This window comes from Mytilus trossulus, chromosome 11 (genome assembly GCF_036588685.1).
Source record: "Mytilus trossulus isolate FHL-02 chromosome 11, PNRI_Mtr1.1.1.hap1, whole genome shotgun sequence".
NCBI lineage: Eukaryota > Metazoa > Mollusca > Bivalvia > Mytilida > Mytilidae > Mytilus > Mytilus trossulus.
In genome coordinates, this window is record NC_086383.1 from 62,179,281 (window position 1) to 62,203,596 (window position 24,316).

General features: G+C 32.5%; 1 protein-coding gene across 2 annotated transcripts; it reads right to left on the reverse strand.

Annotated features, from left to right (window-relative positions):
- Positions 1-7,400: 7,400 nt before the first annotated feature.
- Positions 7,401-23,469, reverse strand: LOC134691388 (RNA-binding protein 24-B-like). 2 transcript variants are annotated; one of them, XM_063551907.1, is made up of 4 exons: positions 23,049-23,469; positions 21,767-21,905; positions 18,045-18,102; positions 7,401-9,978 (listed from the first exon to the last, which is right to left on the reverse strand). In XM_063551907.1, exons 1-4 carry the CDS (start codon positions 23,220-23,222, stop codon positions 9,672-9,674), a joined length of 678 nt encoding a protein of 225 aa, XP_063407977.1. In that variant the 5' UTR covers positions 23,223-23,469; the 3' UTR covers positions 7,401-9,671. The 2 variants fall into 2 exon arrangements, with proteins under 2 accessions (XP_063407977.1, XP_063407978.1); XM_063551908.1 differs by having other exon boundaries at positions 21,794-21,905; positions 23,049-23,468.
- Between the last annotated feature and the right edge of the window lie 847 nt (positions 23,470-24,316).

The window sequence follows — 24,316 nt, forward strand, 5'->3', positions numbered from 1 at the left end:
TTGTGTGTATATAATAAAAGCATTGTGGGTATTATTGTGGGTATACGAAAATGATTGTTTGTATATACGAAAAGGATCGTGGGTATATAGGAAAAGGATCGTGGGTATATAGGAAAAGGAATGTGTGTATACGATTTTGCCAAAGTAACCATGCAAATAACAGTTAAATTTAAAAAAACAACAAAGTGATGAAAGACCGGGTAACACATCAGTATATATATAATATAGTAATACCTTTCTCGATAAACTTAATGAATACTGCAGAAATTATTGCTTGCATTTATTATCTAAAATTTAGGTGAATACACTTTTAAAAGTTTATTGACTTGAACAGTCAATAAGACTAATAAAATGTCACATGTAAATGGTCTATCTTCCTTGTCATATCAAAATGACCGTTATAAATTTTAAATAGTTGTGTGTAGCTACTTGAATGAATTGAGCTCTCAACAAAACTTTCACCGACCAAAATAAATATGAAAGATTACTTTCATTATACGATAGTCTGATGTATATACTGTATCAGATAGTGGCCATTGTGGAGTATTAAGTTTGTTTTCTTAATACCATACAGTTTGTAAGAGGGTTTGCGGGACAAAATCAGAGTCGACAAACATTTAACCCGCTTGTGTGTGTCTAAAGTCAACAAACACCGGTCTATTATCTCTATTTCAACCATCTATTTGCGAAAAGAAGTGTTAAATTGCCCTTAAGAGCTGAAGATCTCTAAAGATCTGCTACTTATTTAATGGTTTTACTGAAACATTAGTTATAATCTTCCGTATCTACATTTCCAGCTTTAGCTCCGGGCATTAGAAAGAGTTCCAAAAAATGCAGTCGTAACTATTCGGCCATTCTCGCTATGCAGTACAATAACGTTATTTCATCGTGCAACCAGAAAGGCCGAGTAGTTCCGATTGCTACAAATGATGATAAGCACAACGAAAAGCATAAAATAATATACCGATTACTTTCGCCTGTTTTCATTCTTGTTTAATTTCAGGTATAGCTGAAATAAAACTATTAGCATATGTATAAGATATTTGATGTTTTATTGAGAAAATATAACTCGACTTTAATTGAAATGAAAGTGCAAATAAGTTAATATTTGATCATATTTAATTTTGTGTTACTCCACCCAAGATTATTAAGTGCATGTAAAGGAAAAGGTACAGAACCACCGTTATGATGATAGCTCTTGAGAAGCAATACAATGTCTGAGTGGATTCTATATACATGTATGTTAATGGCGTGTCCGACCATAGTATGAAACCTATCCATGTTTTGTCTGTGTTCATATCTTGTAAATGTTCGTTTTCGGTCTCTGCTTAAGTCCTGAACACATTTGCTAGTTGCTAGAGTTGTATGCACTCTTCTATTGATGACAACCATGTATTGGTCTGAAGATGTTGCTTTCAGTATAACTATGATTTCCTATACACCTTATCGCTATATATATATATATATATTTTGTCCGCCCTTATTGGATATCACACAGGTTCCCGTAAAATTTTGACGTCATAAAACAAAATATCTGACGCCACAATGGAAAAGTGATTGTTGTTGACGTCAAATGTTCAAGCGCCGGGTCAGTCGGGATTAGCGATAACGTGTATTGAATCCCTTTTTATGTATGCCTACACTTATTCCGTCAATAACAGGGGTTCATAAAGAGTTTCCCGCAAGAGGATTGAAACAGATACACAGATTATATAATTAACCGGCTATAAATATAGAAATGTACATTGTAGGACATTTGATATAAAATCATTAGTTAGAACAGCACCCACCCACTTTAGTTCCCTCAAGATAAAGATTATCTACCTAATAGCTGGTCAACATCTAAGTGGAATCTTGAGTTTTCATCAGGTTTCAATTCCGGTAATGTTTGTTTGCTTCGTATTACATTTTCATGAATGGGGACGTTATGTATACTATACATAAGCTAACAGCATATATTACCCCAGCAACATTAGAAAGACAAAAGCACACAGAAGTTAAAATGTAAATTTGTAAACTATGTATTATGCATGCACACTTTAGAATGGTCATTTTACATTGATTTGGCCTACTAACATGTAATTGTAACCTCGTTGTCACTTAATATCAACAAATGTCTTCACGTCTACTGAAGTTGTAAATTCGAACGCGACACGTGACAGGTGCGTTCAATTCCAACCTAACATACAAAGAAAAGAGAATCACATATCAAAGCTACAATATTTCGGTGGAATTAATTTTTTATGATATTCTGATATTCCTTTATGTCTCGGTTGTAACATATATTTATAATTTATTTGGAATCATCTTTAAATTGCTTAAAGATTATTCGGCAAAAGAATAAATGCTAAAAATGCAAGGAATTAAGGCGCACGCATTTTTTCAATAATTGCTGGGCTTAATGTCCAGTGGCAAATATCTCATACAAGTGACAATTCCAAAGAATTATCTTCACTTTTAAGAACATACAATATTATCATCCTGAATCTTATTTTATGTAGAAAAATTGATATATTTCACCTCATACATATAAGACCTGTTGGTGACCTTCTGCTGTTGTTTTTTCTATAGTCGGGTAACTGTGTCTTTGACACATTCCCCATTTCCATTCTCTAATATAAAGGTGATGTGGTATTAAAATGTCCATGAAACTACAACCCAACATCATAAAAGTCAATCTACAAATCGCAAAATTCTCTCGTAAACAGTGGTGGATAATTTTTTACTTATGTCATCAAATATACCACCAACCCAAAATTCCCCAAAAAGAAGAAGAAAGCTTAGGTCCTTTTTTAAGCAGGTATTATAACTGAGGACAGGGGACTATTGATTTATTTATAAGATATATTTATATATCATATAGATAATTTTTTTTTCTTTTTTACTTTTTATGTTTTCTTATGGTTTTGTTTGTTAAATGTATTTTGTGTATGTTTATATTATGTGTGACAAACTTTTTGTTTAGAGTTTATATGACAATCAATATTTGAATTGAATTGAATTGAATAATGTAAAGATATTAATTATAATATATAGGAAATCAATGAACGGGGATACTGCCTTAATTGGGACAGGCATATGCACAAGTCCTGAATGCGATGGGGTTCAACTTGTTAAAATGTAATATATCATGTTAAAGACTGCTTGAACACAAATAATGTACAAATTCATGTATGAAAGGCCTTTTCATTGCTAGTCGCTTTGTTGAAAAACTTATTTTTATCCTAAAATATGTTTTTCTTTAAATACTCTATAATTTCAAAATCCACGTCATTCAAGCATTCAGTTGGCTGATGGAAATCTGAAACTTTTCTTTGAGGTGTCCAATTTTTTTTTTATTCAATTAAAACATTATAAATAAGTAAATTGAGATGTACTTTAGGGAATAAGTGCGGGTGTCTTTGTTTTGGTCAGTTTATTTATAAAGACTTTTAATAGTCTAAACAAAACACCAAACATAGCACAACAAATCTTTAATTTCCACTAAAGAAGGCAAATATTGATATAAGAAGCCGTTCAAATTCTTAACCTGGTGACAGTTTAAATTTAATGATTAAAAGATCAGACGATATGAAGTGACATAATTTAGGAAAAAGTATTAAAATTTGTATATACCATTTTAGTAAATATTGTCATATACATGTAACTTCAAATTCATTGTCTGATCTGCTAACCGCATGCATGTTCAACATGTAAACTTGGTATAAACAATTGCGGTCGGTTTGTAATACACATCACTTCTCAATAGGGTCACTGCGTCAGTGTCGACCTGAAGACAGGGGTCAACCAAGGCAATTGTGTCCAGTCAAATGAAAGGTCATTGGGTATAATGCGGGGTTCACACATTGCCGATTATTGCTCCCGTTTGAGATCAGACAGCGATACGACACGAAAAGTGAAAAAGTCGGATTAGTATCCTCAATTATCTGGAATGTCCTATTATTGTCTGAACGCAGTCGTTTTAGTTCGTAACAGATTCCTACTGGTCGGGAAGGGTCCGAATAGTTCGGCAAAGCACCCCGACAGTTAGGTGCGTCCCGTAACATTCGGGGAAACTCAGCCGATTTTGTCTAGTCGGATTACAATCGTGCCTATGTCGTGACAGATTCTGCTGTATCGGATCAAATTCCTAACAATGTTCTGTGTATTCGGGACGGTGTCCTGTGGAACGGGAATGATCTAGAGAAGTCCCGACAATAACAGAATACAATACGACTGAGACCAGACAAAGCCGTTTGCAATGCGATAGAGCGGACCGTGATAGGATTACGTTCCGACAGTACCTGATCATCCCGATTATGCCGACAGTTTTCGAACGGACAACTTCCGTCAGCGTCGGTTCACTGTCTTGTCACTATCTGATCTCTGTCGGATTACATTCGGTAGAATCGGGACGCAGTCGTGACAGACTCGGTCGAATTTTACCTGGCGAAAGATACAAATCGAATTTCCATCCACGATTCACAGGATCTTGATCAGACTTTCGACAAATTTTAATCGGTCAAGGACGGCAGTAAAAATCGTGAATGTGTGACCCCAGCTTAAAGGACAACATTGTGATATTTTGTTAAACTTATAAATATAAGTTTTTTAAAGTTTATGTTTTATGTGTTGCTTGTTCATACTTAACATGTGTGTTCTTTAAAATAAAATGCGTTAAACTATTAAAGAAAGCCCTTTTAGTGTCATTTATAAATGTCATGGCAGTTTCCACTGTATATATAGCTTACACGTGATATTAGTAGTAGATCATGTATACGACAAACAAAACTGAGTTATGTGTTTTATAAATTGTAAATAATATCTTGTTAGCAATTTAAAAGTTTCTTGAAATATTTGTGGTCACTATAAAGGTAGGTTAATATTGTTTTGACACTGTCGATATACCTTTTTTAAAATTTCAGGCCAAGTCAATGATAAGTGCGAGAAATATTGTAACATAGACTTTTCTTGACTGACTAATAATCTCTCACAGTAGCAGTGGATGTGTATACAGTGAAACCCTTCACAACGCATACAATTTGATATGACGGTGCTATAGGCGGATCCAGGGGGAAGCGGGAGCTGACGGTCCGCCCCCCTTTTGTGGGAAAACAATAGTTGATTTTATAGGGAATCACTGAACCATGACTGGAGCCCCCCTTTTATGTCAGTCAGCGCGCCCCCACCTTATGAAAAGTTCTAGATCCGCCACTGGGTGCTCAAGAACATATTTGGTTTTCGGTTTATGCAGAATTCGGTTTTGTCAGGTTTCACTGTATTTGGCTGACCCGAATAATTCAGTCGTTATATTTTTATGATCTTAAACTGGAATCCGCTTGTATTACCCTTCACTCTGAAAATGAATACAACGAAGTAGTACGCCGAGAACCAGCCTATGCTGATCTACGATTACTCGCAATTAGGAGAGATCAATTACGGGACGGACTGAATTATCCGGATAAAATGTTGGCTGGTTCGTACACAGACACGTCCGAATGTTTTTTTTAATACAACTAACTGTATTTGGAAGATTTTAACCATTTGCGCAACATTGCTTTCAGCGGTTCTATGTGCGCGAGGGATATAAAGGTTCATATTTATAAACAAACGTGCCTATGATATAGGTAACTTTTTTGGAATGTCAAATATATAAAATAGGGGTGGTCTTTCACTGAGGTAATATACCTATTGGTAGACATTTATATGCCAATGGGTCATACTAGTACATGTTCATTAACTGGTAAGATGTCTATAAAAACTGAGTTCTGATCTATTTATGTAATGATATCAATGATCTCACGTGGTTAACGTCCAAATAAGATATGATAGTTTGGAAATATTTAAAAGTGGGTTGTGATATTTTATGAAATATATGAATAGGTAGATATTTCCGCAATTGTGGTTTTCAAACCGCTGCCCAAGTCTGTACACAAATGTATATGTTGTGACCCCTCTTTATCATGCATGTCTATGTGGCGTTCGTAGAAGTTTAGTTTTGTTTAAAGAAAGAGTTATACGTCTATTTACCCTCTTGTCCAATGAAAGGTAAATAGACAACCAAAACTGTTCGTATTTGTATCAATCTGAGATGTATCTACAGTGAAACCCGACTTAACCGAACATGTTCTTAAGCACCGCCAAATCAAATTGTATGCGTTGTGAATCCGATTAAACCGAACATCAGCAAATACCGAACACAATATTAGTGCCTGAAAGGTTCGGTTTAAACAGGTTTCACTGTACAATGATAGAGATAAAATACTTCAAAGACATGGCTCATAAGATGCAGGTCTCATTTTGATTAATTGAATCATTCTCTCCTGACACTCGGGTTATACACCAGTATAAAGAACTTGCAACATCGTTAGAAACATGCTATTTCTTTTTATCGAAGACCGTATGTTGACGCTGCCCATGGCTCTTGTTGAAGACCGTAAGTTGACACATGACTTTTGTTGAAGACCGGATGTTGACACAGGGCTTTTGTCGAAGACCGTATGTTGACACATGGCTTTTGTCGAAGACAGTAAATTGACACATGACTTTTGTTGAAGACCGTACTATGTCAACATATACATGTACATGGCTTGTGCATGGGTTGCTCTCAATGATGTATACCCAAGTTTTCCGTATATCCATCTTAACGACCAACGATAACTCTTGCATACACTGTTGACCATTGACCATATATAATGCTTCCAACTCAAAATGGCAACGTTGACCTAACGTGGTAGACATCTCAAAGAAAATTTCAATCAGAGCCGGGTAAGGGGCCGTCTTGATTTTGTAGTGAGGTCTGAGTATTCCACATATCCTCAATTTTTAATGACTTTGATGATAAGCAGCAATAATAGGGTTGTTACTTTGTTTTTGGTTTCGTTCGGTGCATATTTTGATGTATTGTTATGGAATATGGCACCATATCTAATGTGTTGTATAAAGAACTTTCAATATTGTGTCATTTCATCAAATTTGAATGACTTTGAGATGATAAGCAGCAATAATAGGGTTGTTGCTTTGTTTTGTGTTTCGTTCGGTGCATATTTTGATTGAGTATTATGTATAATGGCACCATATCTAATATGTTTGATATAGAACTTGTTGTCATTTCATCCATTTTGAATGACTCTGAGATTATAAGTAGCAATAACAGGGTTCTAACTTTGTTTTTGGTTTCGTTCTATGCATGTTTTGATTTTATGTTATCGAGTATGGAACCATATCTACTATATTTTAAAAAGAAGATGTGGTATGATTGCCAATGAGACAACTGTCCATAAGAGAACAAGATGACATACTTTAATTATCTCCCTTTGATTTTGTTAAGCTCACTGGTTTCTTAAAGCTGTCTTTCATACAACTTCCCATATTTAGGTTAACAGGATACACCATAATAAATATACAAACAAACAATAAAATCTATTTAAAATTTTTATTTTTTCTTTATGATTTTTAACATAGGTAAATTTATTTAAACATAATAAATTGTTTGTATTTTAACATAATGATTATGCTTGAATGCGGCTGTACACCGTCCTAATAATAAGTCCACTATACTGATATGATATTCAATAATGCAGAGCTAGGCTAAGTTTACAAATTGAACGTTTCGTACAAAATACTATTCAATGTGATTCTTGTGCTTCAACTGTAAGAAAAAATATGAAACCCTTTGTTGTAAAAAGTTAACAAAACAACTAAAAAATAATAAATCATAGTATAAGAATTTGATCAAGATTTTAATGCAAAATATGAAGTGTTGTTCTATACCCATATTCTTTCATGTTATTTTGATTTTTGAAACTGGCAAAAAAACCTGAGTATTTGAACAAAACGAAATTTAGACGCTTTGGAATGCATCGAAAATTAACCAAAATGTTCAGAAAAGTAACATAATTTAAGTTTGACGTTCCGAATACAAAAGATGAATTGAACTACACACTACTGAATCTATGGAAATGGACGGGGAACTCATAAGGGGTAATGATTTTGAACCATTTCCCAGAAAATTTAATAAATAATTGAATATCTAGAATTCAATATTATTTCAAATTCCAAACGTTGTTTTTGGTTTGTTATGTTTCATTCTTGTAAACAGTTTTAACTTTTAAAGCCAAAATATGTTTAAAATTTGTTCTCCAAAATTAAGAAATGCATAGATTTTTAACATTTACATATGATATATCATGCATGTACGAGATTCTAGTATACTATGAAATGATTGGACGACACCTTCACGACACATAATCACGTGACCTATTTGTCTACAATGAATGGCAAGCCATACAAATTCATTCGCATATAAATACATTCTGTAACAAACTGGTTCCCATACAATTAATATTTTCACGTACAATATCACCCATAGCTAGCATCACAGATATTGTACTACTTCTCATGCATAAATGATCAGTAATGTGAACATGTATTCTGACGTCCGTATCGACCGAAAAGATGGAATACAAAAAAAACGAAACGAATTTATGAAATGGATTTCTTTTATTTCAAAAGATAATACTTTGGACTTCGTTAAGTTAAAATGAAGTGAATCTATAGCGATCCTCTGACTAAATAAATAAAATGATTAATGTTTAATGAGGTTCTAAACCTTTATCTAAAAGAGTAATATTGGAGTAACCTTGTTTTTATTAAGTGTAAGGTTTGTCAGGAAATTGGCGAACATTACTAGAACTACTTTGAATATTTAGCACTTATAAATTCTATTAATTTCGGTTTGACTATTTTGATTTCCTAAGTCTAACATAGTCTACATTTCCTTAATTTCTAACAAATAACATTATCAACATTTAATATAATAATGGAGTATTTACAAATGGGCACTACTAGGGACCAACTCAAAATTATATTCGAATGCAACACTGTTTGTAACGTTCAATTTCATTGGATAACGCCACAATTTTCAGGGCATCAATCCCGCAATCTCCTGTGTCAAATAAATAAAAACAACATATTTTGTCTGAATTCACTAAGAAAGAAAAATCGCCTTTTCACAGGACGGAAAATTTTCTTATACTTTAAGTGTTTCACACTTTGAATTACTTAAAAATAAAGATAATAATTTTGAGGTGGTCCCTTTAATACATAATAAAACATTGTATAACAATATGTCCATGAGACTATGCTAACAATGTCCTCCGATCCAGCATAAAATGTCATGACAAACTATAAGTCACGTGAGACGTTAGCGAGATTTGTATGGTCCTCCCCATATTTGTCCTTTGCAGTGTTCACGTGACCAAGATGATAAGGCAAGGCTGAGCACACTGGACGGAGTAACCATTATAACAACAATAAATAAATAATAATAACATTAAATATGTGAACTGTTAAATTGGACGATAAAATGCTAAGCTTATAATATTATAAACAATATATACCTATTTTTGTACATTAAATATTAACAATATTGACTTGTATGCCATTCTTCACTTTCATACATCATTTACCCATAATGCAACAATCAAATATCCATCGAGCTTACATCAAAGTCAACAATATACATTTTCATACATTAAACATCTTTGATTCTTTCGTTATAACAGACGTTTTTTGCATAGAGATCGAGAATATGTAGTTCTTCTCTTCGAAAATATTTTACAAAGTTTATAAATCGTCCGGTGACTGGGCGGAGTTTGATTTTATTAAAAGTATCTACTTATGTGACGTCATCATTGCATCCTGTCTGCTTGTATCTGTTGGGGTTGAAAGTGAATCGTTGGAGTTCCAGCTGCTATTTGCTGAGGCATGGCATAGGTATATGCGGCACCAGAGGGCGTTACGAATGCATTAGCAGATGTTCCATATTGGTAAGCGGCTTCGTATGCATTGGCGGCAGCGAACTGAGCGGCATACGCTGAATAGTCAATGTATTGTCCGGCAGCTGTTGGTGAAATAGCAGACGATAGACTTGACGCTAACATGTTTGGTGTCGTTGCTGAGACGTAGGCAGTTGACGGATAGATATACTGTGGAACACTGAAAAATAAAATAAACAACAATAAATCATCTTGTTCAACTGAAAATCAATTTAAATGATAAATAGTTAGGGATAATAACTGTGAAAAAATGGCGTTGATAGTATAATTTAAAGCAAAAAAGCTAATGGTATAATTTAAAGCCTTTTAAATTGTTGTAATTTTAATTACCCGTTTAACATAAATATTGTTAAAATGTAATGTTCAGACTAAACAATATTGACGATCTCTTGTATTGAGAGAGGTGTTAAACTGGCCTTGAATTTTAAATATATCGTCTTGTATCAAGTTAATGGATCACTGTCGCGATCCCTGGCGTGTTTTTTTCTCTCCAAAATTGACTTCGTGCTTAAACACAGCGAAGAAAACTTTTGCAAAGTAATTCAGAAAATAGCAATGACTTCGGAAATCTTATATTTCCATTCGACAACTTTAATATCATACTCTATCTAATTCAGTGCAACTTTTATTTTACTTAATCTACACAAGGTGGCACAACGCAATAGATGTTCATTTTAGACACCAATCACTTTTTTTTAGTTTTACCCCCTTTCTGAGATTATTTTGAAGAAAGAAAATAGATAGGAGTGACACAGGGATGTTCAACACACAAATCCCTTTTTTTTTTAGGTTATTGTGTCCCCACTTTCTATATTTTCCCCTTCTTTGGTCAGATCTTACTTAACCCCGTACATCTTAATTATTTTCCATCTATATCCCACATCCCGAATTATTGTTGCCTATCTCATATCCCTACACATTGTTATCACCTATATTCCACATCCCCCCTTTTTATCCCCTATATGTTACATTCAAGAAGCGTCTCACCCCTCCAAACAAAATGGTTTTGAAGAAATGCAGGTCGTCCAAAAAGCATTTCTGTTTTAAATACAATTCATGAGGACATTGATTAAAATATTTTCTATTTAAATCAATACAAAAGGTTAACAATCCGACACTTTGCTCTCTTTACACGAGAGGTTTTCTTAGATCAGACAGTAGAATTATTTGGGCTAATTGTAAAAGTGCTCATTCACCCTGGATTATTTAAAAAAAAAAATAATATTTTTGTCTATGTTTATATCAATAAGTGTGTACTAAACACCTGATTATCATTCTGTATATTTTGGAATTTTACCCCTAAGAGAACTAAGAACACGCAATCAGGCTCAATACGGAATACTGGTTATTTAAAGAACAAATATCACATCCGGGGACCTTACCGTCCTCTCCTGTAAACCGGTTGACCCAATGACATTTTTTGAGAATCACTTTTCAAAATGAGAGGACTATTTCTTTGTGAGACATTAAAATTAAAACTGAAGTGGTGAATTCCTTTAAAAGTTTATGAATAATCAAAGTTTCCACAGTTTCTTTTCAGAATCGTTGCGTTTATTATAAATGTAATGCTGTATATGTAAGGATATTTGTACAACTATGTATATAAATATAGCCACTCTAACAAACTTTATAAATATATATGGTTTAGAAAAGCGATAAAGAGAAAAGAACGGAGTGAATATACTAAATTTTCGAAGCATAAAGAACACCGGAGAACCTCCATAACTCTAGAAATCTAACCAAATACCATACACAAACATGATACATATATATTGGACTTCCTCGTGCCCTTTGTTTCAGTGCAGACGACAATTTGAAAATATCAATTGAATTTTTAGTAGACAACATAAAAATGAACGATAAATCGATATTACATTGTAGGACAACAATTGGACTGTATTTCAGACGTGTCATTTTAAAACCACTTGAAATCCGAAAATACGGAAATGCAATATATTATTTAAACCCATGTAGGTTTGAATGCGATTTTCCGGAGGCTCAAATCCGAAAACAAAGCATATTTAACAACTATTCAAGATTTTATAGATGCTAGCTATTTAGTTTAAGTCTGTCCCGTAGAGAAAGGTGTATGTTCCCTAGTCAAAAATAGGAAAATAATCTGAAAAAATATTAATTCATCGAATGCATGTTCATTTATTTGCGGCAGTGACAAATATTTCAATATTTTGAAAAGTAATCTTCATTTATATAATACACCTAAAATGGCGGATCGAGGGGGCAGGTCAGGGTTTTGGAACCCCTTTTAGACGTTGAATGCTTTTGAATGGTACATGTTGCTGAAACCGGCCCTTTATCCTTGGTTGGAACCCCCTTTTAAAATTTACTGTATCCACCCCTGCACCTTTATGTGAATTATAACTAATTGCATTTATTTCTGTGTTTCTAAATCTAAAATACTGCCGTTACATTGGAAATATAGTTAATTAAACCCGATTCTTTTCGAAACAGCTGTAATTTTTTTTCTTAATTGAATCAACAGTCGGTCGAGTAGACTAGCATTAATGGCATATTCTACAAGTGGTATTTGAATAATTCTTTTACTTCAAAGTTCATCATTAACATTGTGAGATAGTGGGTTCAATTTAACATCTTTGTCTAATTCGTTTAATGAAAATACGGCAGTTTCTACGTAGAGAAAAACGCAAAAGGGACCTCTGTTCGTATTCACTTCATTGAAATCCAACTGTTCCACGGATGTTAAAGATCCATTTCCGGTGCAACACGCGCGGCTGGACAGGTAATTAAATTTCTAGTAAGTTATGATGATTTGTGTTAAGGTATGCGAACAAAATTCTGTCTAATTGAGAAGATCTGATCGCATATGGCATTGATAGACTAGTATGCAACAATAATGTCTTCCATCAAAAAATTTTAAAACTTATTATTACTTAAGGATGTTGGTTTGAAATAAAAGTAAAAATAAAACTACAAAGGTTCGTTGTGGTGTATCTTCTGGTCTCAGCGTCTTGGTGGTTTATTGCAAGATCCCCAGAAACCACAATAATTTGGCATTGAACTGAACATCAAGTTTCTATAGCAAGTTTCTATAGCTTTATATTTGTTTCCATGAAAAATAATGTTTTAAGTTAACAATTGGCGCTTGCACATGTGAATGATAAATTTGTCTTTAACTGTCTCTCCCTTAATCAGCGATAAATAACCATCGGCGATGAAATTGAAAATTGGATATTATTGTTACTTGAAAGGCCTAAAATGTTTATTACGTCATTAACGTGCATTCCCAGACAAACATCAGGCAAAACATTGGTTAGCATTAGCTTAAAATAAAAAGGTTCTGAATTTAACCTACTTACTAGTATATAAAAATAAGAAGATGTGGTATAATTGACAATGAGACAACAATCTACAAGAATCCAAATGACGTAGGTGTTCGCAATAGTTAGCTGTAGAATTCAAAATTTAACGTCACGTGTTTTAAGTAGAAGTTTAACCCAATGCACACTCTCCTTTCCGATATTCGGATAACCTATTCCCAGACCGTTTCTAGTTGAACATAAACATAGCGATCTTGGTGAATAATAAGTTTTAAGGAAGAAATGGTGAAATGTTACGTGTTTGGGGAGGGGTTATTACATTTTTGGGGCTTAGACAGAGACATTATGAGCAATTTATCCTAACGCAATCCCATCTCATTTATCTTTCAAAAAATAGCTGTTCGATACACGTAGGTGTTAAGTTCGGGTCACCCATTCCTATGATTAGTAGGTTCCATACCACAAAGGTGCTTAAACAAAAACAGCTGATTGTGTTTATAAATTTTTAAATAACGTGATGAAAAATAAACAAAACCTTTTAAATGTTTCTTGCTCTGCTTAACTTCTTATACAAAATCTTTTATTTTTATTATTTATTTAGTTCACAAATAGTATTGAAATAGAAATAAAAGCTTAGGTACACACATATATAGTTCAATAGTATGATTGAATGCATTGTAAACCCAATGTTTGTTGAGGGATTTTAGTCTGAGAATGTTTTATCTGTTTACATTTAAATCAGGAAAACTAAGATTTTAGACAAGTTCTCTCACACTTATCGTATAGGTCATTTGACATGTTTATATCTTTTGGGAGATATTTCTGAAACTTTTTTATTTCAAAAATGCACCAAAATGGCAAAAACGGATCCAGATTTGAAAAAAAATAATACCATGTAAAAAATAACCTGGATTTATCATTTTTGAAAATGCCCCCTACGTCCGGTTCGTACGACATGTTTTATCCGTTGCTTCTTCCATTCAGAGATAATGTGTTCCCGCTACGATTACAAGCAAAACGCGAACACGTGATACGTATTTCAATCGCTATGAAGAAATTTAAGAATGTTCAAGTTTTGAAAAATTCAAAAAATCTATATCCAATACAGATATCAAACTCCTCAAAACAAGGAAAGGAAAAAATAATTTGAATCGCTTAGCACCATAACAACAACAAGACTGTATAACATTCATAATTCTCCACGTGAAAATAAATGCAACTTAAGTCGAAACAGTTAATTCTTTAAAAAAAACATAAATAAAAACGGAAAGAATGCTTTGATTAACGATGCTATGTTTACATTCTATTATGTGTTGAAATGAGCTCCAAAGTACGTCATAATAGTTATAAAATCAATGTTTTGAAATGAACACCAAGAGAGCTTCAAGATTTGAATTATTAATATGAATGTTTCAATTTCGACCTGCATAGATTGATGCAAATATCAGATTTAAGCATCTTTCTTCAATATCCGAGAAATTAACAAAAATAGACATTCTAACGTTCAAGCAGAGAAATATTTCATCATTTCATGAAATGTACCCCTTTTAATTTGTTCAGACTCCTGTTTTAAATGAAACAATGATTTTCTGGTAACTTGTTCCAAAGTAAGTAAATATTGCATAGTATCATCTTTAGATCCTCTGAACCGAGGTGAAACGATGTCAAATATATAATTAATTGTGGTAAGCTGAAGATCATATCTATTCGACTCAGATTTGTAAATTTTCATTTTTTCCCCCAAAAAGAGTGCTTAGAAACTCGTATATATAACGGTGACCTATAGTTGTTAACTTCTGTGTCATTTTGGTCTTTTGTGGATAGTTGTCTCATTGGCAATCATACCACATCTTCTTTTTTATATATAAACATCTTATCGTAGTTTGATGTACACACAGATATATCTTGTAGATTTCACTTTACTTATATCCAATAGAGAAAATTTAACTTTTTAATTAGCTTGTGCGTGGAAGATTTGAGAACTGGGTGTTGAAATTCTTCATTACAAGATGAAATAGTGTAATTATAATGCCTGCCTTTTGCTTTCAACAAATTCTTGACAATTTACAACATAAATAGAAGAAACAGTTGCAGAAAATGATAAACTTCCGTTGTTATTACACTAACTTCAAAAATACCGTCAATTTAATTTAAAATCCTGACTTAATAAAGTTAAGAATTTGAGCCAAAGATCTGACAGTATTTTAATCTTATGGAAAAAAAACAATGAAATACCCGTAGTCATATAATTTCGTAAACATCAAATTAAATAAGGAGAGCTAAAGCGCAAATATATTGAACATGTCAAACGGGTCGATGGGAAAAGTTTACGTTTTATTATTGTTCTATACTCAACGGTATTTAACCTCTCTCAATGGTTTATTTAAACTAATTGTAACAAGATGAACAATGCTAATTTTTAGCGCCAAACAGAGAATTTGACACAGATAATGACGCAATGCAACACTAAACTTATTGCTTACTGTGAGCAAATAACAGGAAGTTGAACAAAATGGCGCATTTACATTTACTCGCTGAATGTTCGGCTACCAGTGGTTTTTGTTTACATACTTAACTTAAACAAACTTGACAAACTTTCATCTGACAATAGATGTTAATCAGTATGTTCGACAGTTTAAATCGATAATATTTAAATACATGATAGCATTTATCGCGGAAACGTCTGGGTCTACCTAAAACGAGGTCTACAAATCACACTTTTTGACAACTAAAGAATTTTACCAACCTTTATCGCTTGCTTAAGTTTTGTTTGAAATGAATGCATTGCATTTGAAAAGCGAAGATCTATTAAAAGTGGAAATCATTGATAAGATATTGAATGATATATTCTACAATTAAGAAGATTGTGACCTGTCCATGTATAAAATAAAATGTGATAAATTAAGGAATGTGTCCCCGACTATATATATTTCAGTCCAACAAAAGTTTCTTGATTTGAAAAGTTTTGGAGTCAATAACGGTTGACTAGTAAAATCATTGATTTTTTACGTGTTTTATTTGTATATATTCTTTCACAGATAATCAAACCCTTAAATAAAATTGAACGTCAAATTGCATGTATATCATTCAAAGACGTCTTTAAAATCATTTAACGTGTTGGCACGCGCCGGGTTTTAACGTGTTTTGATGAAAACGATTAGAGCCTCTTCATCAGTTAAAAAAGAAATAATTTTTAATTTATAGTCGTTTTTAATCAACCATGAAACGTTTCTTGTAAAAATATTTGTTCTTCTACCTGGAGAGTGAAAGCTGCACATTTTAACAATAATGCACGGCACGTGGCTTCTATCCATTTTTATGTCTTGTTGTAAAACAAAGTCGTTATCTATATTCCAGCTGTTTTGATGGGGTCGTAAATTATTTTTATTTTTATGCTGTATATACCCCTCTCTGGTTAGTGAAGGACATATTTCTGGTTTTGATCCAGTCTGCAAGTGCAGTTATTATTGAAAGTAATGTTAGTGTCAGAGTTTGTCATTTTCTCCCAAAATAATAATGCCCATGTGACCAAAAATCACGTGATGTATTAGTCTAAAAAGTTGTCGTCTGGAAGACATTTGAATAACAGTGCAAAAAAATCACCACCGCAATCACTATCAATGACACACAAAGGGGAAATAAAAATTATAAAATATAAACTAAAAATAAAAAAACAACACGTGTTTTGTGATTTTCAAAATTCAAATAGGAATACTGCAAACTGTCATTTTACCACGTTTGAAAATTCACATCACGCCAAAAGACCATGTCATGAATTATACAGAAGGATTTCACACGAAATCAAGCAAAACAGAAACGGAAGTTTGAAAACAAATTACCAAAAAACTACACATCAAGCATTCAAACTGCCAATCAGATTCACCGTTATATATTGGCTTTATCCTGATAATCTAAATTCCGGATCCAATCCGGACTTATTTCTGTATCAAGTTGCCTTCTATGTGCTATATGCTGATAATAAAAATGAATATTTGATGGATATTTTTTTAAGATGATAACACGAATATCATGGCATATATTTCAACATTCAGCAGCTTTCATTGATTTAGCATGAAATTTGTTTTGTGATTTTTATCTATGTAAAATGGGTGGTCGAATCTATAACATGTTAAGATGCATAAACTAGACTTTGTTCATTTTGAATGGGATACGTAAACAGATATATGTATCAAAGCTGAATTAGTAGTTCGTTTAATTAATTAATGCATTACTTATGAGTTTTGACAAACACGATTAAATTTTGAAAACTCTTTGAAAATATAAATTCTAGTTCACGAACCCATTCCGGATTAATGTTTCGGTAATATTTATCACAATTTCCAAAACCCTTTTCTTCTATATGATGAACCTATTTCCGGACTTGAAATGTTATTATGCAAAATTTGTGATCTTATTCTTATTCTTATAAATACTTGTAGTCAATAACAGTTAAGTAATGTTTATACTAAACTCTTGGGGGGATACAAATTGAAAAATACATAGATATAGGAAGATGTGGTGTGAGTGCCAATGAGACAACTCTCCATCCAAATAACAATTTAAAAAGTAACCCATTATAGTATGTACACATATAATCGTTTTTATCTTAAATAAATCATATTTTTGTTTCCTGTCCCCCTTCCTATCCAGAATGGTCATGTCTAACCTGAACACATTTGGTGGACAAAATTGGTTTAGCTCTGTTAAAATCCAGATTATTCCTCTATAAAGTCTATTTATGCTATCCTTACTACATAATATCATGTCCTACCATGTAACAGGAAACAATAACATATTTGTTTGGCCTTAACAAGTTAGCACTGATATTTGACAGTTAAGATTGCTGCCAAGTACCTGTCGTCAGACCGAACAATAACACGACTCTGATACAACCCCATCCCCCCTTTTTTTCTTAGCAGTAAGTACTTACCCAGCATACGTCATTGGTACTGCTGTCGGTAACCCTGTTTTAATAGCTATTGGAATACCTGAAAAAAGACATATTTATATTTAGACTTATAAGTTATGAGTAATGTAAAAAAAAATATCCCATCAGAATCTTCCAGTAATTCTAACTAATATAAAGTACTTGGTTTGTGATCAGATGAATCTAGCCGGAATAAACCCATCCAATCGTGAAACAGCCCGAATAACAAACGATGTGTAGCGAACGTACATTCAGGGTACTACGATATTATATGTTTTTTCTTGTATTGCATTAGGTTAAGTATATGAGCGGTTTTTTTTTTTGTAATAAACGAGATAAAACATTGAAAGAGTCTTTTAAAAAAAACTATGATGGTAAAGAAAAATCATATTAAGAATTAAAATAAGAAATCCGTTCTGACACAGAATCATAAAAAAAATATATAAAAAATATTAAAACAAATAATTTCGGATCAGGAAAGGGACTTTGTCACGTGGATAGTAATAGTGTCATCGCTGTGTATGTAAACATATGATAATCACTCAATTCGTTACGGTTATAAGACATTTCATGGAGTATGAATTCAATATATTCTTTAAAACCATCAGTGCAGACGCGGGTTCAATTGAATTACAACTGATAACTAATTAACCGGGTCAGGAGAAACAGTTCCGCACAAATTTAATAAAGTCAATAAACACTTTTCTATTTAAATGTTTGTATATTTTTAATTTTTCATTGACATATAATGTTATAAAATGTCTCTTATTGTAATGGCGTTATAAACAATTATAGTCCTACTTCTGAACAGAAATTCTATACCGCATGCAAAGACTTGTTGGCAATACAACAAACTAACAGATCGAACCGTCCTTATAAAAGATCCATGCCACGCAGCGACGATTTTTAAATTTTAAAAGCTGATTAAATTATTGATGTCAAAACCTCTTTGTTAAATCTAAAGCCTTTTATTCTATTGTGTGGAAAACAATCAAAATTTTTAAATTGTAGATCGCACTAAGATTTAAGAGCTTACCTTTAAAAATCCCATATTAAAAGCCAGGGCTATTGTGTTTGATTCGTATTAATTTACAAACATAGTCAGGGATTTAAATATGAATTAAAGGGATTAATATAATTAAAAAGTAGCAAACCGACTAAATATGACGTTGGAACCATATGAAACATTTCACTTTATTAAACTCTACCGAAAGTAATTCATAACTGACCCTAAGTTGAACCATTTGTGTATTAAAATATTAATACTTTAAGTCGAATTTTCGGGCAGATATGTTTTAAAAGAATAGGGGAACAAAGACAAAAGTCCAACATGAAACGATGTCTTAAGTGCGGAATTACGTTGTTGGTTTCTTTTAAAGGTTTTGCACTGTTGCCAATCCTGCCAGATTTGTCGTTTGTTCTACGTTCGACTAGTCTGATAAAACGGTCGACTATCAGTCTGCCAGATCCTACACAATGCAATGACGTTTAACCAGGGCTTTCACACGTGAACCTCTAGGCCATAAAAATTTCAGCTTAATTTTTGCTGCTACTCATTCGATTTTAGACTCTTTCTATCCATATGACATTTCAGAACAAATGTCGTACGTACATACCTAACCATAGAAGAAGCATACGCCTTTTCAAACTAATCTATTAAACTTTGATTTTGAAAACAACGACTTGTGGTAGTTCCCATTGGAAACCTCAAATCTTCAAAAACCTCTTGAAATTTGCAATAAACATTTAATTTAACAGCCCCTGTGTAAGAATTAGTATGTTATCTATACAAATTCGATGTCTATTTCTATGCTACTTGAAATTCTAAGCAAGACTTTTACGAGAGTATATCTTCTGTATATAATTAAGAAAGTATTCGAAGATTTAAGATATTAATTCATTGAACGTGGTATTTTTTTTAGAAAAGGATACGAAATTAGAGCTAATCAATGTATAGATATACCACATAATGTAAAACAAGGCTTATTCGTGTGTTTGACCAAGAAACACTAATGGATACATGTAAACCGTATATAGGTGGTCATCTTTTTCTAAGTTCGTCTCAACTCTCAATGTGAACTTGTACACATGTATACACAGTCTAAAAAATCTTTAAGTATATGAGTTGCTTTGAAAAATGTGCAATTCTTTGAAACACGTAGCTCAAGGAATTGTTTTCCTACCGAAAATCAAGATTGTTTGACCGTATAGCTTCCCCTAAAGCAAGCGTCAGTCTTCTTACTTTCAACAACTATTATGACGATATGACATGTCAACTACAGAATTGGACTAAAAAAATTCTCTTCGGAACACTTCTATCCCATGTGAGGTGACAAAATCAGCAAGTGCCTACTAATGTTAAATGGAATTTAAGGTTTGTAGGCAGTACGCCTTGTTTCGCACCAGATTCCTCCTTCTTCAAAATAGATAATTACATGCTTTATCTACCACATTATCAAACTGAAGGAAATTTTAATTATTTGATTATAGACAGGTGTAAATATTCAAAAGTGAAAACTTCTCTTAATTTCTCTCGGAACTCCTTTTCTTACTTCCGATATTGTACACAATCTAGTGCACCTCTCGTATTGATTAAGACAACTTGTACAAGTTTGATTTCTAAAACATCAATACTTCGGCTTTCTTTTGAACAATTATAAAAGATACATTGATAATACTTCAGTATGTCAAGATCATTTTTCTTTCTTTTAAAGACGGTAATAAAAAGGTAGACCCCCATTTTGTTTTCTTTAAGACAGCAATAAAAAAGGAAGATCCCTATTGATCCCCTGCTCTATAATTAGGCTTGTGTCTTTTGTATGAAATAAATTACTAAAACATATGTTGATAGCGATGCTAGCTATTAGTTTTGAATCTGAACTCTACATGAAGATTTTACCATATCAACAAAATGGCGTAAAGCTCGCCACATCTTGAATAAATCGACATTTATCGTCTGATTGAAAAGTGAAATGTACAACGTTAAGTCTTCTGCGCATTCCACAGTACAGGCAAATTTTGATTTGCACTCCAAGATTAATAAACACAATTTTTTGGTTGATTAGTAATGTAATATCGACACGGTCTTATGATATTTTTGCATGTAATTAGGGGTTAAATTTAATCAGCCTTGTTTGTTCTTAATTAGAAAATCATGTTTGGTACTAGCTTAAGGCGAAGGAAAATAGTAGAAGTGTTAGTCGGCGTTGAAGTGTACAAGATATTTGTTAGTATAAGTTTCAATATTGTTGATAAATACTTTCCTCCATTTCAAAGATGACATGTTTGCAACTTTCCTTTCTGTTAACGTCAATTTCCTAAACACTAAAGATTTTTGTTTATAAACCGCAAGACTAGGGTCAACTTCTCTAGATCTTTGGTACTTTTACTTCCGGAATATATTTCATATCTTGGGAACACAATGAAAGTGAAGTCTGTATGCATGAAACGTTTGCTCTTTAAAAATTAGAGGCACACGTAACTTTTCTTTTTCGTATTTAAAAATAATTTTGATGCTATCTCGACCACACAAAAATGGTCTCAATTTACTAAAGTTAACAATAACAGAAATTTTGTTTAAGTAAATCAAACCTTTCACAACGTGTGACCATGCATATGTTAACTTGAGCTTTATCATTATGAACCCAAGATTTGAAATTGTTTTAGATATAACAAAGAAACATGTTGCAGAAACAAAAAACATCTTAATAATGAAAGAAGGTTACCAGATAGTGAGAGACCAGTTGCTATACCTCTTGGTTTGGCACCCAAATACGCCAAATTGACATTAGCTTTCCTGCCATCTATGATCGGATTTGGTTCTTTGCAGGCACGTTCTGCACCATCTTTATTCGACATCGTTACCTGCAATTATTATTATATGTGTCATAATGTGTGAGGTTCATTGAGGGTTGTGTCATACAGCTGTGGTACATTCAGGGGTTCAATGAAGGGTTAGATCTCTCAATGTCAATAAAGAGACCAAAAATTTCCCAACCAAGGTCTTTTGTGACCTGTTTCTTAGTCATGTTTATTTTGTTAAGAAAGTTATCAAGATATCTTTAATATGTATAACAAAGCATAAAATATTAAATAGAGCTGAAAATCTTTAGTTTGACTGTGTACGTATACACGATATTTAGAATGTATGTATACACGCACTTTAATTATTCACATGAATGTTTTTTTAAATGACTCTATCACTGAATGTTGTAAGAGCTCACATTTCTTCTTAAATAATGTATAATAAAACTTTATTCTTCAATACCATATGAAAAACGTGGCCTCCAAATAAATCTCTTTGCAAGTTAAAAGGCCCTCTCTTCAGTTATAGTAATCTTGATACGGGTATTTGTATGTACCGTACTTAAAAGAGTATAAAATACAAAATAGTTTTAAATCATACTGCCTCGTAAATCAACGTACTTTATCTTATCTTTAACAAAGATCGAATGTTTCAACGTGTTGATGGCTTATAAAAATCAAATTTATTTGTCTTAAATTATTAAATGGGAAGACGATTAAAAGAGAAAGCAGAGTATAAATATGTTTAAAGGGTCAGATTTTATGTCTTGAAAGATGAGCTACATGTACAAGCTACCGTTTACGATTGTACTACTGTGTAGTTAAAAATAGACATTAGAAATTAGGGTAAAACATACGTATATCAAATTATGGAAGTTTAAAGAGAATAATATAATAGTTCTTATAAATGTATACTTGAAAAATGAGCTACTGTATACAAATGTACTGTGTAGCGAAATATAGACGTTAAAAAGTGGCATAACCATATATTATATCAAATTCTGGAACTTAAAAGCGAATAATGTAATAGTTCTTATAAGATGAGCTACATGTATTAGCTATCGTTCTAATAAGATGAGCTACATTTATAAGCTACCGTATACGAATGTATGTATAGATGTTAAAAGTGGCATACACATATATTATATCAAATTTTGAAGTTAAAAGCGAATAATATAATAGTTCTAAAAGATGTATACTTACAAAGCCATAGCCTCTGCTCTTCCCTGTTTGTCTGTCTGTTATCACAACCGCTTCTTCTATATCACCAAATTTATCAAAAAATTCTCGTAAAGATTTGTCCGTTGTATGGTACGGTAAACCACCAACAAATATTTTTGTTAGAGTAGTGTCTTTCTGTGTAATTGTAGATGCCATTTCTTCAATTTTGAGAGAATAAATAAATAAATTAAAACACTAAAACAATAAGTTATCAATAACACAATAAATTAGTATCACTGAGTATGTAAAATATCCCAAGTTACAAGTCTACGTATATAACTTTATCTATCCTATGTGGAAATCACGACTAATTTTTTTACTGTGTTTTTAAATCTATTCTACAGTAGACTTATTCCACGTTTTCATTATTTGGCACACAAACTAGTTATCGGTAAAAACCGTTATTGTGATATGGGATATATGAGAATATAAGCTCCGCCCATTTGAATATCAAATAGACCACGTGTTTGACTCCGCCCACAATACCTCCTCTAAGCATATACAAAAAATGTATATCAATTTACCAATATTTATCAGATTTTTTCACGCTTTATATTATACATTTTAAAGTTTAAAGTTTTATTTAGGCAGTTAAATTTTTATGGTCTTTTTTCAAATGCACAGTTATTTGATACGAGTCATGGTATCTTAAATGGAAACAATAAAGTAAAACAATTTATTGTACCGTTACAAAATTTTATCAGTTACCTGTATTTTTTTCATTTAAATGAACACGTTTTGGCATGTTCCCAATTTGACATTAAAGGTCTATCAAAATATTGGTTTTAACCTGTCAAATTCAATCAAAATAATTTTATTGCTATTTACCTTTCTTTTATATAGAGAAGAAATTTAAATTTCCAGAGTAACAAAATCGACCAAAACCTTAAGGTTGTTCAATGTTAAAATTCGTTAAAACGAATAAAATTTATAGAATTGTGCAACAATTTTCAGCATGGGATAAACTGCTAATTCTCATTTGCATAATGCTTTATATGCTAATTAATTGATTGACATTGCGATGGATACCGAAAATCAACGTCATTCGGGATGCCTCATGCGTAGAACAAAATGGCACCCCAACGAAGTCGGGATTGTCTGTTTTAGTGGATTATTTCGTTGTATTTTTTCGTTTTCTCTATCTTTACAAGGGATAAATCTCTATATTTTAAGGTGAGGAGCAGCGTGGATTTGAATTTGCTGTGAACTTTTTCAGTATATATATATTCTCTTTGAAAAAAAAAACACTA